Source organism: Pteronotus mesoamericanus, unplaced genomic scaffold, assembly GCF_021234165.1.
Source record: "Pteronotus mesoamericanus isolate MK-2021 breed Mesoamerican mustached bat unplaced genomic scaffold, CSHL_Meso_final contig_2, whole genome shotgun sequence".
Lineage (NCBI taxonomy): Eukaryota > Metazoa > Chordata > Mammalia > Chiroptera > Mormoopidae > Pteronotus > Pteronotus mesoamericanus.
The window spans coordinates 10,037,506-10,056,967 of record NW_026555084.1 but is presented as its reverse complement, the minus strand read 5'-3'; the positions used below and the strand labels follow the sequence as shown (position 1 = coordinate 10,056,967).

At 40.4% G+C, this 19,462-nt stretch overlaps 1 protein-coding gene across 2 annotated transcripts in view; it reads right to left on the bottom strand.

The window, feature by feature from the left end:
* Positions 1–10,850, bottom strand: part of CLINT1 (clathrin interactor 1) — a 53,501-nt gene extending 42,651 nt beyond the window's left edge. For both annotated transcript variants that reach the window (XM_054568114.1, XM_054568115.1), the window contains exon 1: positions 10,627–10,850. In XM_054568114.1, coding sequence (XP_054424089.1) covers positions 10,627–10,667 — 41 coding nt within the window. In that variant the 5' untranslated portion in view covers positions 10,668–10,850. The remainder of the gene's footprint in view (positions 1–10,626) is intronic.
* Positions 10,851–19,462: the final 8,612 nt, after the last annotated feature.

The following is a 19,462-nucleotide window of genomic DNA, read 5'->3' as shown; positions in this document are numbered from 1 at the left end:
TTGTGGGTAAGTTTAATTGTGAAACAATCTTTCTTGTTGCTGACAGTTGCTTAGGGCCACTGATACAGGTTATTTGCTTTTCTAGTAAATGTTTCCTTTCTTTTTTTTTTTTTAAAGAAAGCACAGTGTGATATTTTTTTCCTGTCAAGAGGTATCCAATGTTAAATTGGCTCTATAAGCAGATCAAATATCTCAGGGACAAGCAGATCAAGTATACAAGGTATTAAAAAATGGGTAAAGCACAATAGTTTTATCTGCATTATAGACCCCAATTCTAGTTTTTACAGGTATGATAAAATAGCCACTACAGTTAGAAATAATCTAAAGAGTAACGGCCTTTGTTCATCTCTATCTTTTACTTTTGGGTTACAGCTTTTTAAAGCTATCTCACAATGACAGAACTAAATATAACCAAAACAAAAGCAAAGAACAAGAATTTATTGAGAACACAATGATAAACATTTTCACAATATATTAACTCATTAATTCTCTTAACAGTCTTGGAGGGTAAACCTTATCCCTATTTTATACAGCAAAAGTAGACAAAGTCTCTTATGTCTCTTCCCCTCCAATCTCCCCTCCCTACCTTTCATTTAAAGAAAAAATTGAGCCCTGATTGGGTAGCTCAGTTGGTTAGATCATCATCCCAATAAGCCAAGGTTGAGGGTTTGATCCCTGTCAGGGCACATACAGGAATCAACCAATGAATGCGTGAATAGGAGGAACAACAAATTGGTATCTGTCTAACTCTCTCTCACACACAAATCAATAAAAAAAATTTTTTCTAAATTGAGACCCAAAGAAATATGCTCAGCTTGGGCATTCTCACTACAAATTATCTTTTTAAGTACGTGATACTTGCTGTGGCTGGTGTGGCTCAGTGGACTGAGCACAGGCCTGCAAACTGAAAGGTTGCTGGTTTGATTTCCTGTCAGGGCACATACCTGGGTTGCAGACTAGATCCCCAGTTGGGGGCTTGGGAGAAACACACATAGATCTTTCTCTCGCTCTCTTTCCCCCTCCCTTCCCCTCTCTCTGAAAATAAATAAAATTTTTTAAATAAATGACACTATTTAAATTACCCGATTAAGGTAGTTTTATTAGATGCATTATTAAATGACTCTTTCAAGGAAAAAAAGTCTGAAAGTACTGAAGTTAGTTAAACTTTTAAAAAAAGGAATAAGTCCTGGCTGGTGTGGCTTGGTGGATTGAGTGCCTGCAAACCAAAGGATTGCTGATTTGATTCTCAGTCAGGGCATATGCCTGGGTTGCAGGCCAGGTCCCCAGTAAGGGACATGTGAGAGGCAACCACACACTGATGTTTCTCCCTGCTCTATAAAAATAAATAAATAAAATCTTTAAAAAAAAAAAAAAGGACTAATACCCTTCTGAGAATGATAAAATGATGACAAGTCCTGCACTAAGATAATAAGATCTTTGTAAACACAAATACTTGATATTATAGCTTGATTATATCACTTACAGATTTTTCTCACTCCTAATTAAATTCAAATGCATAGCCAAATATCAAACACTTAACTGAAAGTATGTAACTAAAAATACTCTACCAATAGAATGGTAAAAATGAGAAATCTTGCACTTTAACAGTAGTTTGTATATCCACCTCTATATAAACTCGGTATTTTGTTTAAATTAAGCCAATAGTTTTTCTCCATTTTTCACCTGATTCATTAAATTTAGATTTACAGATGCATTTACAAATCCCCAAAACTAGATCAAGTTTTCTGACATGAAAAAATTGTTTCTAGAACTTCACTCCTAAAATCTTGAAACCTTCATAATTTATTTCCCCATAAGCTCTAAAAATAAAACCCAACAACCATCCATACTTCAAAATTATTTAATTTGAACTATCGTATAGAAGGTGGGGGGACCTCCTTTTGCAACAGAACAGCTCCTCAGACAGTATTCACTGATGTTAACCTGTTTCTTGGAAACATCTGGGGACAGGTTCTTTTTTTTTTTTTTAATTAAATTTATTGAGGTGACATTGGTTAATAAAGATATATAAGTTTCAGGTGTACAATTCAGCAATACATGATCTGTATATCGTATTGTGCGTACCACCCCAAAGGTTCTTATCAGTGAGCCCACATCATCTGACTTGTTTCAGACTTTTTCTCCACGTTCAATACTTGACTTGCCCTCACCTTCCTTGCAGCAAGTATACATTTTTAAAATACTGGAATATATCTCCTTCATGAAGCTTTTGCTCTGTCTTAACTCCTTGCATTCTCTAAATTTCTACAGTATTTTATACCCTTTACCCCAAATTCAGATACCATACCATCTGTAGCATTCTCTCTTGTTCAAGTGCTTGCCACGTGCTTCACAGCATCACAAGCTACCACTGGAACCACAGGTCTGTCTCTCATCTTACAGGATTCTACAGGGCTCATGGCTGGTATTTAATAAACATTCACTGAAGGGCCCTTACAAGGTATGGCCAAGATTAGTAAGGATGTCAGTAATGTGTTTTCAGTTACTATGTAACATTTAAATATTTACAGTCTATTCCAAAAATATACTACTTGGATAGGTACATAATGGGCTAAGGAAAATTATTCCTAATTTACCCAAATTGAACGTAAGTAAAATTGGGGAAAGTTGTATAGAAATCACATATTAATTTGACACAGCACTACAACCACAGCAAACTAACTGCCATATTAAGGATCACAGGATTACATGAAATTTATTAAAGTTGTGAAAGCTGGTTACAGAGGACCACTAATTCATTTTTAAAAAGAATTACAATGAGTATCTTAGTTACAATAGCTAAGATTTTCTTTTTCACCTACAGAAACATATTTGCTTCCTTTTTGTTGAAGGCTTCCAATGTACAAGTATTAGTGTATACAAGAGGCCTGAAAACTCTTATGACGGGAACACAAAAGGGGAAAAAAAAAAGTAAACATTCTCCCTGAATTTGTTTCAGAAACTTCAGTATCATAATTTTTTCCAAGTAATTTTTAACTTACATAATGTATACACTAAAAATCACCTTTATTATACTGAAATACAACAATTTATTTAAATAATGTCCTTTAAAAGTTAGCAAAAACTGTGAATATAGGTTCTGAAAGGCAGATCTTCTAGATTTAAATTTAAAGTCTATTTCTAGATGTGCTACTTTGGGCAAGTTTTTGGACTTCTCTGTAGCCAGATTCCTCATTAATAAATTGAAGATAGTATGTTGTTATTGCTGTTCTTGGCACATGGCAAATGATCAATAACTATTAGCTTTTATTAGAAATATCTGGATTTAAATGACTTCCTTGGTAATATAAATCAACACCAAATTTAACATACTCATTAAAAAATATTTATTGAGCACTTACAATGTGTCATACATACACTGTTCCAAGAGATAGTAATACAGCACTAACAAAACCAAGTCCTTGCCCTCTATAAGCTTATATCCTAGAGGCGGATATGAATAAATGAAAATAAAAGCAGGGGGAAAAGAGTGCAGAGTGTGAATGCCTGCTATTTCACACAGGCACAGAACACTGCGGGCGGGGGGGCAGCGCGGTAGATGTGGTCGGAGGGGGCTGCAGAGAGCCAGGTCATGTACAGGCTGGTAAACAGGGAGATGAGAAGACACTGGGAAGGTTCTGAGTAGATCTGACAATATTTTTGTAGAGTGTGGGGAGCACTTGTTACTGTGTGGGGAGCAATGTATAGAGTTAAAATTTTTATTTAGCTTCATGAGAAATAAGTCTTACCTCAAAATCCCATTCAGTACCAAACTTATAAGCCAAACACATCAAACTAAGGATATTATTTAACCATGGTGGTTTAACTGCAAATAAAAATTTTTAATCATACAACTTCAAGTCTCTTTAAAAGATGACAACTGAAGAATGAATGAGAAAAATAGAAAAAAACTCAGTACGTTTATTTGCATTGTTTTTTAATTATTTGCTAAAAACGCACAAGAACAAATGGCAAGGAAAATAAGAAATTGAATTTTCAATGCATGTCACTTTTCTGCTATAAAAATATGAGGCTATCTGTATGAAAATTTTTGAGTGAAACATTTCAAAAGCATGCATACACATTTACCACATAATATTGAGTTTGTATGGAAGTTATAAAAAATTACTTACATTAGAATTAAATACTCTCCTAGGAATTTAGAAACTAAACAAAATTCATATGCCAAAAGGAGACATTCTAAAATAATTGGCTAACTAGGCTTTTCTTAAGTATGAAACATGCCTATGTATTGCACAGTAACAAAATCACTCATATTTAATAATTCACTAGCTAAATCTATCCATAAGTCATAAATAGCTATAAATTGGTTCCAGCATGGGAATATACTATGTTCTTTTACCTGTATTTAGTTTTTAGGTGAACAGGCTCTGGTAAGCCAAAAACAACTCTTGTCAGTTGGAAAGACGGGGCTGAATAATAGCAAAGTCCTTTCTACAATGTGTTCTATTGTCAGAGATCATGAATTTGGTATCATACTTTAGGGGGTTCTTTTTCTTGATATTGTTCACTCTTTAAGGATAAACTGTCAACTTCAATCCCCTTCAAGAAATAAATCTTTTTGTATTTTAAAATGTTTGTATTAGCAGTATCCTTAAAATCTTGAGAAAATACAAAACAAAGTGAACAAAAATGAGCAGATGGAGCAATATGTCTTTCCAAAGGCTTTATTCCTCAATATGTCTTTCAGAAGAGTTATTTCTGTAATATCCTTTACAACATTAAAGTAAAAGCATTTATAATTTGCCAAATGCAACATGAGGCACACACAATAGAGGTATTTATATGAGTTTTCCTACATGTAGGGTTAGTATGTCTACTCAGGTGAAGAGTTTTAGGAGGGAGTACCCACTAAAAATAATGATCCATGAATTAAGACACAGTTCTTACATACTTCTGAATAATCTAGCCTGGCAACAATATTTTTTGTATTCTTTCACATATTACATTCCTTTGATTTTTCTGAATGTTAAATTATTTTGTGCATTACCTAATAATAATGAGAATGATAGGTGTTTCAAGAGCTTATTTTATGTCAAGTACTATGCTAAGCGTTTCACATGCATTTAATCCTCACAAGGACTCCGTAAAATAAATGCCTCCATTTTCCAGATAGGGAAATCCAAAGACACTGTTCCAATGCCCAAGATCATTGTTTCTTAGTAATGAACCTACCATTTCAATCCAGTACTGATCTCTGAACCACAAACCACTTCCCAGATCCATTAAATACCACGTAGAGGTGCTATGTATAGGGAGAGTGTATGGCTCGCAAATTACTATAAAAATGCAGATGGACAAACACATAATTAGGCTAAACAAGGAAATCTACTATGAAGTGACATCTTAAAAAAACATTAAAAAAAAGTTAAATATGTTTTCCCAGAATGTTCAGTAACATCAGCTGAGACGGAAAAAGAGTTAACTTTGTACATAAGACCCATTATAAGTACCCAAGATGTACTTTGAATCTATGAGGCAGTTTTGCTCTTCAAAAATTGGAACTTCAATTTGATCAAAATGACTGGATACAATGATCAATTTACAGGAAAGACAGAGTTTAGATAAATATTTAAATAACCCTATGGGGGGTCCAATGAGCAAAATCCAGACTGAGGGAAAAGCAAGTCACCATGTTTCTTCAACAAATAAATTGCAAGAAGAAAGAAAAGTAGAGGCTGAACCCACAGATTAAGAGATTCAAGAGATATTATCCACTAACCAGAAACATCAAAAAGGAATTATGAGGCAATTAAGAAATGAATTCAAGAGATATTATCCACTAACCAGAAACATCAAAAAGGAATTACGAGGCAATTAAGAAATGAATATTGACTGGACACTTGATATTAAGTAATCACCATTTTTTTCAAGAGATTTTATAGTGGTAGTGTGGTTATGATTTAAATAAAAGGTGACTCCCTCTACCTTTTAGAGATTGATATATTCATAGATGAAATGACACAGTGTCTGGGATTTCCTTCTGAATAACATGGAGTGGAGGTGTTAAGTCAAAGCACAGACGGAGCCAGACTGGCCAAACTACTGGAGCTCTGCGCATGTACAGAGAGCCTCTCCGCTTCTTAATATACCTACACTTGAAATTTTGCATAGTAAAAGCTAACAAGTAAATTCCAACTAGATATGGAGTTTAGGTCTAAACATAAAAAAAAAAAATGTCTTCAAGATTAAAAAAAGCTATTTATGCTGTCTATATTCTTTTTAAAGGAAATATTAAACATTGGAAATAAGTAAGAAAATAACACCAAGAGCATAGAAAAAGGTTCAACTGTAGAGCTATACTGTAAAAACTAGGAGTACTTAAGTAAATTGTACTTAAGAAGGCCTAGTACTTTTAGCAGATGTATCAGTAAACATATGAAAAATTACTTGTAAACTAACACTAAAGGGTTCAGGAGAACATGAGACAGTTAAGTACTTATTAAAAGCATCTTGACAGTAGTACTAAATAGATTAATTTAGGCTACAGAAAATCACCCCTAAGAAATGCTGGCAGAAGATAAATTAAACTCATCTTTCTCTGTAATTAAATTCTTATTAATCTACTTCTGCTTAGTTACTAGAAGGAAAGATAATCAATTTATTGTTTCAGCAATAAGAATTATTTACAACTGGTTCAAAGAAAAGTTGATATGGGAAGACTAGAAAGCTGACAATCATCTTTGCCTTTAAGTTCTAAGAAGCAAACTAACAGAGATTTATTGGTAAGATAGGAAAAATAAAAATGAAAATTGAAAGAAAAACAAAACCAAAGATAAGTTCAAGGAAGGTGTGGCATATCTGTAGTAGCAAGGTTAAGGCAGATATTTTACTTCTCAAGTTCAGAAAATACAGTACTAACCCAGTAAATAATGAATATACTATATGCTACAAAAGTGTCTCCCTCTGTGGTCAGTGTGATTAGAACAGTAGTTTCTACAGCTCTGTTACATTATCTAACATTTAGCAACTAAAAACAGGCAGTAACAGCAACAAAAATCAACTTCCTGGGGGGAAATGCAAACTATGCTTAATAACTTGAAATGGACTATCTATAGCAGCTGCCCTAGGACCTTGGCCAGTGCTGTGTGAATCGCTATCATAAAAAGAGTGAGAGCCACTAATGAGATAGATTGACCGCTAGCCAGGCGTGAATAAGTAGCAGTTTTAATCTACCATTATACCATGTCACCCTGTTTCCAAAATTTGGAGAAAAAAATGTAACAGAACTGCAGTAACTTTCAATTTATATGCATGGGGTGACTAAATACAAAAGTATTCAATTTTGTTACAGCCTCAAATAAGGGAGGCAGGACATATGATGGCAATGGCCAGCCAGTCCTAGTTGGTGGGAGTGGTGCCACTTATCCCTCTCTGCCACAGCTGCCTACGTGCAACTTGAGTACAACTGGGAGGAAACTGGTACTCCAAGCGCGGGCTGACCTATGGCTTTATCTGCTTTTCCTCAGTTCCACACTGTTCTGCAAAACAGAGTTATTTAATACCACCAGGAGGTGCCACAATTGTGGAAAATATCTCCTTGCTCTCTGCAAGTCTTAAAGGTCTCCAAAGCCAATATTTGAAATAGATCATTATACTTAAGAACTGCCACCACAGTGGATCACACAGAGCTCCAGGGAACACATTTTGAAGGAGTACATTTTTCTTTCTGAAGTAAACCTCATTGAGTAGGGATATATGCTAAATAAAAGTCTTAGTTTTCCTGAGTCATGGGTTGCACTTACTTACTGCACAAAGCATTTAAATATAACATTTATTGATTACCACTCTTTTAAAAAATGTCCTTTTTAAACTAAAACTGTCTCTGGAGGATAATGACTTTCCAAAATTGATCTGCTATTATGAAACACTAGTTCTACTTTTTTCATGATGGAAATTCATGTCTCCAAATAGCCAGTGAAGTTGAAAAAAGTCTTACTCTAGCCCAGTGATTTTCAATGAGTATGCCACAAGAATTTTTAAAACATGCAATACCTGACTATTTAGTAGGGGCAGTGACCTCTTTTCTCTTGGATTCTCAAGTTAAAAATTGAGGACAGCAAACACAATAGCTGTCCAGTGTGAATGAATAAAAATTATACTTCTCATTTTTTGTCAGATCAGCAAAATTTTATTTTTTGGTGTGCCATGGGATGAAAAAGGTTGAAAATCGCTCCTCTAGCCCAGTCCCTCGTTTTACAGATAAGGAAACCAAGGTCTGGAGATTCGTGTGATTCTGCCTCCAATCACATATATGGCTAGTCTAACAGGCACGGTCAAAATCTGAACTGAGGTCCCCAAAACCTAAACCAATGCCCTTTCTATCATATAAGCATACCGCATTCTGTTAATCCAAGCTTTTGAGCAGTCTTTAATCACTTCATTGTTTCTTAATCTGCAAGCTCCCTGATCGCCTTATCCCTGTGATAAACGGAGCGGCCATTCTAGGGATCCATTTCCACTCTATTAATAGCATTTTAAGGTGAACATCTTACTGTACACAGTGCGACAGGTACTGGTTCTGTAAGATGCTTACATTTCCGGTAAAGAATTATTTCTCTCCTGAGAGCAAAAGATAAATACTAAATCCTGAGTATTTACCAGTAAAATAACCTCACATTCTAATCTTAATATCATGTGTCAGACACCCAGGAAAGCTTTCAAAAGCCCTTGGTGGCAACATTCTTACAAGTTCTTGAATAACCTGGTTCAAGTCTCCATTCTAAATTGAGAACTACCAAAGTAGAAGTTATCTTTCAACAACAGCTTTTCCATTAGATGACTTGATAACTACTTATGTGGCAAACTTACCCTGAGACACTAGATTAGTAACATAGGTGATAAAGACAAATAATGAAACTGAACACCATCAGCAAGAATATTGCCTTGATTCGTGTCTCCTGAAAAATGTACAACCTCTTCAAATTTTTGAGTACCACAAATTTAGTCCTTTAAGATAACAAGGTGTTTCTTAGTGGTTTTCTTCCGCTTAGAAACTTTTGGACTTTTAAAAACTGTTTATGCCAGTACTCTAGTCTTTATACCATACATGAATAAACAACCAATGAGCCAGGATCTGGAAAAGATGAATATTTTATTTCATCTTTGGAAAGCAAAAACAGAGTTTATAAATAGCAAAATAAACCCAAAATAAATGTCTGAAGACTTAATGGTCAAATGAATAGTTGATAAAGGAAAATTATTAAAGCAAATCACTTTTCAAAGATGGGGGCTTCTCTCTCAATGAAGTTCATCCCTCAGCGCAGGACAGTCGCAGCAGTTATCAAAAGTATACTGATCTAAACCCATTAGCTCTTCATTCTAGCATTCTAAGGTAGATAGGTGTCTATCACTGTTTTCACAGTAGGGCACTCTGAGATGAGCTGTCACTGTTATAGTGCTTGAACCAGCTCTCAAAACTTACGCTCCTTAGGCGCCCTACCACCTTCTTGGTAGCATAGAAAATTTGAAGATATGGTCAAACTCCAAGTTCTATCTGATGCATTATCCAAGCCACCGTGAAATATTTTTTTCTGGTGTCAGAAAGCCTAACAGTTTGCCATCCACACTTCCTTATTTCAGGTGGAATGTGTGGCACAAATGAACTGCTTCTGTTCCCACACTTATTGCATACTCACTAAACCCAAAAGGAAGAGACTGGTTAAATTCTTAAACTTTGTTTCCTGCCTAGAAGATCTTACTTAACCACTGTTACATCTGAGATAATCGATTTAAATATTCAAGTTTTCCTAGTGTAGTAAAATACTAAAGTAAACACTTAAGTCTTAAAAGAAATCAACTACGTGTTAGTCACTTTACCTGTCAGGAAAGTTAAAAGCAGGTCAACAGGATATAAACCTGAATTGTTTTCTTCTTCAAGGGAAATTTCTTAATGACTTGTTAATTAAGCCAAGTGAAACAAGTGGCCCTCCAAAAACGAAGTATAGTGGAAAAGCAAGCAGAAGAAGAAATGCAAGAAGTTAATTGGTGATCTACTTTCACTGGAGTTGGAAAAGCAGAGGATGAGTCTCCTCTTGAATAACTTCAGCCTGACCACAATGGCCACTTGTTACACCTAGCACCCACTCCAACACTTCAGGTTCATTAGGAATTAAAAGAAACCCAGCAAGATAAAGGCTCTGTCCCAACCAGGCTTAAGGACTCTGCACCTCACCCGAGGGACACCACGGCCAGTGCACTGCGTCCCCCACCCTCAAACCTTCGCGGCTGCCCGGGAGGCAAAGCACACAGCCTGGGGCCAAGCCAGTCCTCGGCCAGGGCAGTGACCCAGCTCTGGGCAACCCCGCCCCCTTCCCTGACCAAAGGGTTTGTGCCTAAGGGAACTTGGGTAGGAACAGAGTAAGCAGGGCTTGGGTCGGAGAGATGGGGGCTTTGGGGATGTTTTGAAACGAGGAGGAGTCCCTTCCCAGCCTCGCCGATCGGGACGAGGATCTGGGCCGGGGAAAGAACAGGCCGCCGCCATGATGAGGCTGGCCGGGCCGGGGGGCGTGACGCGGGCCGTCCGGTGCTCAGGGCCAGCTCCCCTTACCCCTTCGCTCCCCTCCCCCGCGTGGGCCTTAGCCACAACTGCCCCATGATACTCACGCTTTGTCCACCAGCTCCCGCACCTTCCACATGTTCAACATCGTGCCCCGCGCGGGCCGAGCCGCCTCCTTCCTCTCCTGCTCCCCACGGACCCCCGATCACTTTCGCGCCGGGGCAGATCCAGGCCGGGTCGCCGCCGCCGCCCGCCGCCTCGAACTTCCCAAGTCAGCTCCTTCTCCAGCCACAGCCTCGGCGCTGCCGGTGACACGTCGAGACGCGAGGGCAGAGGCGCTGCGTGGAACGGAAGTGCCTGACGTTCAGCCCGCTGCGCGCGGGGCACGCCGGGACTAGTAGTTCTCTGCGCGCCGAGCGGGGCGGTTTACACCAAGAGTTGCCGCGTTAAGGTTGGTAAGAATTCTCTTAAACTTCCCGGGGTCCCTGCCCTGCACCCTTCCCCACCCCGCGACCTACAGAACCAGAAATTCTGGGGGAGGGGCCCAGCAAGCCGTGCTTTAACACATCCTTCACGCTCAAGTTGCAGACCCACTGGTTCAAATGTGAAGTATTGTGTTATTAACAATGATTATACGGAAGTGTGAGTGGTGTAAGTATTGGTCACCGACAGAAGCAACTCTGTATTTGGTCCCAAGTGTCCAAATATACTTCCTTTGCTGAGCCTTAGTTCCCTGCAAATTGAGAAAGTTGTGTTCTAAAACTATTCTACTCTTAATTCTATGATACGGTGGTTTCATACTTAGCTACCTGATATCATTATTAGTTACGTTATCATAAAGCCCAGAAACTCAGTCACACTCCTTGGCAAATGGTAGAAAGACAGAACTATCACGTGCCCCAGAACTTGGCAGGTTTATATTCTTAAAATACAAGTACACACACACACACACACACACTGCATTCAATGTTTGATTGCAATGGTTGTTGTCACTTCATTTTCCACTTCCTCATTTTTGACAGTGTTCATCTTCAAGTTGTAAACATTCTTAAAGTTAATTTGGTCCAGCTGCTTAAATTTTACAATTCATTCTACAAATTAATTGAGCATCTTCTATGTGCCATGGGTGGAGAATACGGCTGGGGACAAGGCAGGCCCCAGCTCTCTTCAGTCTTAAAGGTTTTTGGGTGAGAAAGATAATCAAGGAAACATTTAAGACAATTGCAGATAAAAAGTGCATGAAGAAGACAGGCGATAATATTACAGAGAATGATGTTAGAAGAAAATAACACTAGGGAATATTTACGGCCATTTGAGGACAGTATATTTAAGCTGAAACTTGAATGTTAAAAAGAAGCTGGCTATTAAAGAAAGATCTGCAATAAAAGAATTCCTGGTGAAGGGAACAGACAAAAAATAACTCACAAAGAAGTGAAGTGCTGCCAGGCAGAAAGCTAGGTAACAAGGATCCCAAATCAAGAGCTCGGAACCTCTGACCCCTAGTTCCTCAGGTCAAGTAACCTCTTGTTGTTGCATCCACTTAATTACTGGAAGCAGCTTTGAACAGGGTTTCAGTAAAGCTTTGGAATCAAGGCCTGAGAGAAGCAAGCTGAAAGAATTGCCAGGCAGAAAAGTACAAAAAGCAGAAATCAGGACAAAGCTATCTCAGAGCTTTGTCAAGATGGGAGTGCCTGGGCAGACTTGAAGTGAAACGGAGAGGTGGGCGGGAGGGGCAGGCTAAGATGAGCAGAGATAGGTAGAGAAGCTGGACTTCCAAATGAGAAGTTTGTGTTTCCTTTTGAAAGGACTGTGCAGCCCAAGATTTAAAGGATAGAATGTGGGAGGAAGAGATAAGAGAAGCTACTTTGCATAAATAAGAGCTCAGCAAGTTAACGTTCAAACAAAGAGGTCCAGGGTACACCAGCAGAAGGGACAGAGTGGAAAAATAACCATCTTCACAGTTCTGGGCCTGTTGGCCTGTTCATAGCAATTCACTATCAGCTTCACTAGATTTACCCAGAGGAGGTAACGTAATTGTCTACTTTGCCTGTTCCAGCACCAAGTTTTGAAGTGTCTACACTTATTCCAGGGTTCTCACTTGTGGCGTTTTCAGAGTTGTTCAGGGCCATCTAGCATGTAACACCAAAAACCTGCCTGTCCGCCTTTGATTCAGGAGAGTCCCTAATGGCCTCAGAAGAACCAGACAAAGAGAGTTTGTTAAAAAGTGGTCACAAAGACTAAGTATTTGCATGTCAACAAAGTGTTCCGTTTTTACTTTTTATCTTGCAAGGTTGGGAGCAGTTTCCATAGTAACTTCTTTGTGACAATTTAAATGTGTCCAATGTAGAAAAATAAACAAGAAAATGCCTCACCCATCCTTCTTCTGGAAAGCATATTTTTCACTAAAAGAGCTGACAGTAAGGCCAAGCCAACACAAGGTTTGAAAGCAAATGTACTCAGTTGTGTTAGTTATATATGACGGGCAGTTATAGACACTGACTGATCTCACGTGGTTGGCCCCTTGGTGTTTCCTTTGGAGGAGCTTAATTCATGGCACTGGGGTGTAGCAGCCCTGGGAAGGCACCACCCAGATCTCTCTTCAAGAGAACCAGTGTGAGGAGTGGGGATGGCGAACAGCTTCCAGAAGGCACTCCTTGGGGATCAGCCGCAGCATTCACACCGAGACCATGGTCTCACTGGGCTACTCCCAGACAATGACTAAACTAAACACAGTGGTGTCCTGGAGCTGGGCCATTTCTGCCCAAGACCAGACTCCTCTAGGAGGCACATGTCCTGGACTCCTCATCAACCCGGCCCAGATTTCCTCAGCGCTTCCCTGGCATGGGAGGTACCCTTGTCCTACCCAGCCTCCCTGCCTTCCCTTTCTCCCTAGGCAGGTGTCAGGACTTCCTTGTAGTCTGAGACTCTCCCCACCTACTCTTGTTCCCTTTACCCTTAATCCTTCATATGTGTTTCCCTTGATAAATCTCTTCCACTTCTAATTCCATCTTGCTGCTTCTTCCTGCAGTATGCACACGGTCACAACAGGCAAACAATTGGTTTCGGTATTTGGCTCAAACAGTCTTGTTTTTTATCACACCTGACTGCTCCTCTTGCTAACCTAAAAATAGAAAGGACTTTCAAAGTGAAAGGCAAACAAGTGCTCATTTGAGATCAAAGAATAGCTAGCTGGAAATGTTCATTCAGGCAGAAGTCCAAACAATATTCTGATTAGGAGTCAAAGGCAATGGATATTTATAAGAAAGGAAAAGGAAACAATTACATTAGAAGGAAGGCATTTCTATGGGTGCACATAAGATAACATAATAATGTTAATTCTAAGCAATGTTTTAAATTTTCAGTCCAGTAGTCATAATACCTGCTTTCTTGTTAGCTTTGCAAATAGTTCTTTGGGAAACAAGGTTGCTTAGACCTAGGCCAAAGGTGATTTTTGCTCTCTTTTTAACATTCCAAGGTTTGAGGTATAAGACATTCAAGGCAGTTCTGGCATTGCAGATCTGGCTCCATTTTGAAGTGGCTCCATTTATATTATTGTTTATATTCTCTGAAAGTCAGGACACTCAGTTTTTAATCATAATAAGAGGGTGGCCACAAGAATCGTGCAGATTATATATTGCATAACCCTAGGAGAACCATTTTTGTCAACTACCATGAGCTGCCAGACAGTTAATCCCAGAGAGGATTAAAGTAGTTAAAGACTGCAGATTCTGGACTTAGACCAACGTAGGCCCAAATTCTGCACCTGCTATTCAGTAGCTGGGTCATTCTGGATAAGTTAATTAAACCAGCATAGCACAGAGGTTGAGCACTAGGACTCTTATCTAGAGTCTGGGTTTGAGTTTTAATTTTTCTTCTTACTAGTTGTGTGACCTTGGGAAAATTATCTAATAGCTCTGTGGCTCGGTTTTTCTCATCGTAATGGGGGATACTAGATGTGTACCATAAAGGCTTTTCTAGACAAATAAGGTCATGTTCAAAAAGAACTTAGAATAGTATCTAACACAAAATAAACACTCAGTAAATGGTAGCAATGCTGCTACTATTACTATTATTATTCCTCCTCTTCCTAATAATATTTGTATAAATCTATAAAATTTATTCAATATTCAACAAGTATTTAGTAAGCTCTTACTATGTTCCATGTACCACAAAGAACACATAGTGTACCACATAGGTGGTAGATATACAATTGATAGATGAAGTTTACAATTTATAGATAAAACAGATAATAAACAAGTAAATAGATACAGTAAACACAGTAAACTAAAAGTGATATGCTGGGGATCAAATGAAATAATGCAAATAACTCACTGCACTTTGGGTCCTCCATGTAGTAAATGCTCACTAAGTTCTACCTCATTATTAATATCATACCTCTCATCTTATGTGGATCTTAGCTTCTTTTTTTTCCTTATTAACTGAGAGGTTTGATCTGTCAGAGTGTCCGAAACCCTGCCATACATCAGAAATTCCTGGACACCCTTAAAAATTTCAAATGGCCTTGTCCTAGCTCTTGAGTTCCTGATTCAATGGATGTATTATCCTCTATGCTTTTGGTCACAAGTGACAGAAATCAAAACTAGCTTTAAGCAGAGCAAGGAGGTTTATTGACAAAAGGGGAATGGGGACACTTCAGAGACAGATTTTGAATCAGGAACTTAGCAAATGTTGTCAGAACTCTCTAATTCTCATTTTTCCTTATTGCAGATAGGTTTCTCCTCGTTGGCAGGTAATAAGGACACCACCTTGTGGGGAATAGGTACCATTTTTCCATTAGGCTACCAAGTGGGAAGAGATACTTTGTCTTTCACCCACTGGACCGAATATCACAGGGAATGACTCTGGCCCCGTTTTGACCATGTGCCTGTGTGTGGGCCAGTCACCTCTAGGGAGGTATACATTATAGATTTGGTAGCTTTAGGAGAACCACGTGGAGTTGGGGGAGCCGGGTTCTCTGAAGAAAACCGCACCCTAGCAGACAAAAGCAACAGTTGTTTACTACTATAGGTCTAAGGTGACGGTAGTAACCTGTACTTTTTTTTAGTCTCTTAAGTGACTGTACCAGGGTTGGGGATGCTCTAGATTGGAATGGCACAAGGTCTTTTCTAGCTCTGACACCATACCTTCTATTTTTAAGGTCCAAATTCCACAAACATCGGGTTGGAGAGAGCCAAAGAGAAAAGGTTACCATGGGGAATAAGGGAAAAGAAAAGGGAGCAAGAAAGAAGGCGGGCGTTGAGCGGTGCTGCAGCGCGGTGCAGCGGGCGAGCGGGCAGCAGGGCATGCCCTCACTAACTGCGTTCCGCTGGCAGTTGGGCTCTCCGTGGCTGACCTTCAGCCTCCTTCCAGCGCTGTCAGCAGGGCTCAGGTGGGCCTATTCAGAAGGCCTGCTGGGTGCTCTCAAGGGCTACCACATGGGAGTCCTACAGCAAGAACGTGCAGGCGCTGGCAGGAGGTGAGATGGAGGCCGAAGTGCTCTTGGAATCATTTCCCTGCCTCCTGGGATGCTCTCTCCTCCTGTATCCTGGCCGCAGGCGAGCCCAGGGTGAATGTGCTGGTCCTAGCATCTGCGCCTCTGAAGACTCTATTCTCGGGAAGCCAAGGTGCTGTCGATGCAGAAGTAGGCAGCGTGGGACTATGGGAACTGAGCCTGCGTTGCCCAGTCAGATTCAGGAGTGAATGGGGCAATGTCGGAGAGGATGGGCTGGCTGGTTTCTGAGGGAGGGTCTTTCTGGATAAGGCCAAATGTCCTGGAAAAGCCCCTGGGTGTCCAGAGTGCACGTGGAGGCTCTGCTGGTCTTTGAACTCTACCAGTTCATTGAAAAAGAACTGTGCTCTAGAGGGAAAGCCCCGCGGCAATGGGCATCAAAAGCTTCTGATGCACAGACCTCTGCTCTATAACAAACACGGTGAATGTGGCTAAAGGCCTGGGGGGGAGGGGTCAATCAGCAAACCGCCTGTGTTCCTGGAGGGAAGGAGTCAACATGCAATGTTTATTGGCACCTGCAAAGTGCAGTGGAGTTGAAGAGATGACTCAAGTCTATTGTTACCCAAGAAGCTTACGGTCTACTATAAAAGTTAGACATATAGATAGACAAACAAAAACCACAGGGAAGCATTTAAGGAGGCAGTGTAGTGTGGGGACAGGTCAGAGCATCGGCTGTCTTATCATCAGGACTTTGGTTCATACCATGTAACTGTGCGGCTTTGACTAAGTTACTCGGCCTCTCAAGCCTTTGCACCTTTGTTGAGAAAACAGGGCTGATAACAGTCCCTGCCTCCTAGGGCTGTTGGGAGGAGTGAATGAGATGCCATGTACCAAGTGTCTAGCACAGTGCTTTCTTATAGCAGGGACTGACTAAATAAGATCTATTCTCATTGCTCAACTGTTCATATCCAAAAATCATGGGCAATGTGGGAGAGGGTGTTAGAACAGGCGCCTTAAATCTTTTAATAAATATATATCTGAGCACTTACCCCATTGCCAAGAAGTATACTGTGAAAAACAGACACAGTCCCTGTTCTCACTAAGTCTACCGTCTGAGGGAGGAGATGGGTTTTAGACAAATAACACCTTGATAAACCTATCCCTGCAAATATGATGAATGCCGTGGAGGAAAAGAGGGGTGCTGTGAGAGAACGTAACAGGGGTGTTTCCTTCAGGTTAGCTAGGGGCAGGGGACAGAGAAGGCCTCTCTGAGAAAGTGACATTTCAGGTGGAGGTGGAAAGGTAATTTTGAGTTAACGAGGTAGAGAGGGAAAGAGCATCCAGGTAGAGAGAAGAGCCTGTGCCAAGGCCTGAGGCAGGATGTAGTACAGCACGTTCCAGGATATGAAAGGAGGCCCAGAGGTGCTGGAGGGAGAGGGGCAGAAGAGTCAGGTGACCTTGCTCTGTTCCCTGCAGACCTCTATGGACTCGGTTGCCTGCGTGCTCACGGCCTCTGGCTTCCTATTGGGTTCAGACGACGTGGTGAGGTGGGATCAGAAGATGGAGGAGAGACAAGTCTAGGTAATTCCTCCCCCTGTCCCCGAGTCCCGCCGTGGCCACCGCTGGTATCTGGTGGTCTGCCTCCCATAGCCTGAGCTCTCTTCACCCTGATGCCGACCCCTGGGCACTTCCCGGGACGTGGCTAGTTCCCTCCCCCGCCTGCACTGCTCTAACATGCCCCTGTGTTGTGCTCTCTTCAGCTAAACTCTGAGAGGGCCAGTGTTCGCTGCTGGGACCATGACTGATGCAGGGAGTCCTACCTCGTGGAGGGACTTGCACGCCAAGTTCAGGGCGTGGCCTTTTAGATTTTTATCTGCATCGAGAAGCTGCAGACAGGCTCTAGTCACTTCCTTGTCACTTCTTCCAGTGGGAGCCCCATTCCTCTGCTCCCTTTACGGAAGGCTGCCTTCTTCACAAGGGGGCTTCTCAACCTGCAGTTGACTACTTCTGCCTTTTCAAAACTCCCTGCTCTCTCAGCTTTCATTACCCACCAGTCTTCTGACATTTCAGGCTCCTTCAGAAACCTGTGTTCTTCTCCCTGGCTTGTAGGTGTTGAGCAGGCTTATTTCTCTCCTCCATTGTCAATCATAATCACCTCTCGTTGGAAGTACTGCAAATGCTCCCTAATTTCTTCCCCCAAGATTTCTCTGAATCATTAATGGGACCGTGCTCCTGTTTGCGCAGAATACTTTAGTGGCTTTCCTTGGCACTTAGAACCAAAACTTGACCTCACAGGGGTCCATCCCTGGTCCAAACAGCTGTATCCTAGAAGAAAGACTGACACTGCGACCCTCCTGTAGGTTAGTACTCAAGGCCAGTTCTGAGGCAAAAGGTGGTGGTGGACCACAGACCTAGTAGGTACCCCTAAAATCTCTCATTGACAGCAGGGTAATACTATTTTTAACAGTTAAAAATATATGCACATTACGGCCAATCTTTCCTAAGAATAGGCCTTTGTGATATTGATTGGATTTTTGTAGCATGTTGGATTTCCAGTTTAGATTTGGAAATTACCAACGCTTGCTCCACAATTTGTTTATAAACCTTCCTTGCAGGGAGGTTGCTTCTGCTTACTCTCTTTCACGACCTGTTAATTTGACTACTTTCAGAACCTACCCCTCCCTTTTATTTTTAATGCTAAGTGTCTACTCTGGTGAGACTTTGTTATTATAGAAAAGGAGGGTCTTGAGTTTTGCTTTGTTTTGTTTGCAAGTGGTTTCTGTGGAAGCTGCTTTTCCTGTGTGTTAGCAGCTCTCTTGAATTATCACTTGAGTCTATGGCTTCTGGTGGGTGGTAATCTAAGTCTAGTTCCTCTTGGAAAGGTATAACATTAGAGTTTCCCCATCTTCGATGATTCACCCTGAGAAGTGGTGGGTTGCCAGCTTGGCCTAGGAAGCCTGAGATCTCACAGGCCTAGCCGCCTACTGAGAGGGGAGGGACTGAGCAAAAAGAAAGCTAGTAGTGTTACCTGTTTAAATGCCGATTCATTCTCTTTCTTCAACCTTTTTTCTTTGAAATGTTTTTGTTTTATATTACAAAAGTAAAATATGTTCATATGTCCTCACATATCCACCTTTTGACCCATAAATTCACTTGGAAATCTGTGTCAAAGTTCTTGTGCAAGAATGTTCATACCACCTTTATTCACAATAGCCAAAGTCTGGAAACAGCCCAAATGTCCATCAACAGAGTGTGATCAAATAAATTGTTGTACATCGTTTGAGTGAAATACATCTCAGCAATTAAAAGGAATGAATTAGTAATATATGCAGCAACCTGGATGAATCCTATAGACATAACTGAGAAAAAAAAGAAGCCAGACACAAAAACTTATGACTCCATTTATATAAAGTTCTAGAACAGGCAAAATTAATTTAAGCTGAAATAAATTAGCACTGTTATTGCCTGAGGTAGAAGGAGGGGCGTGAACAGGA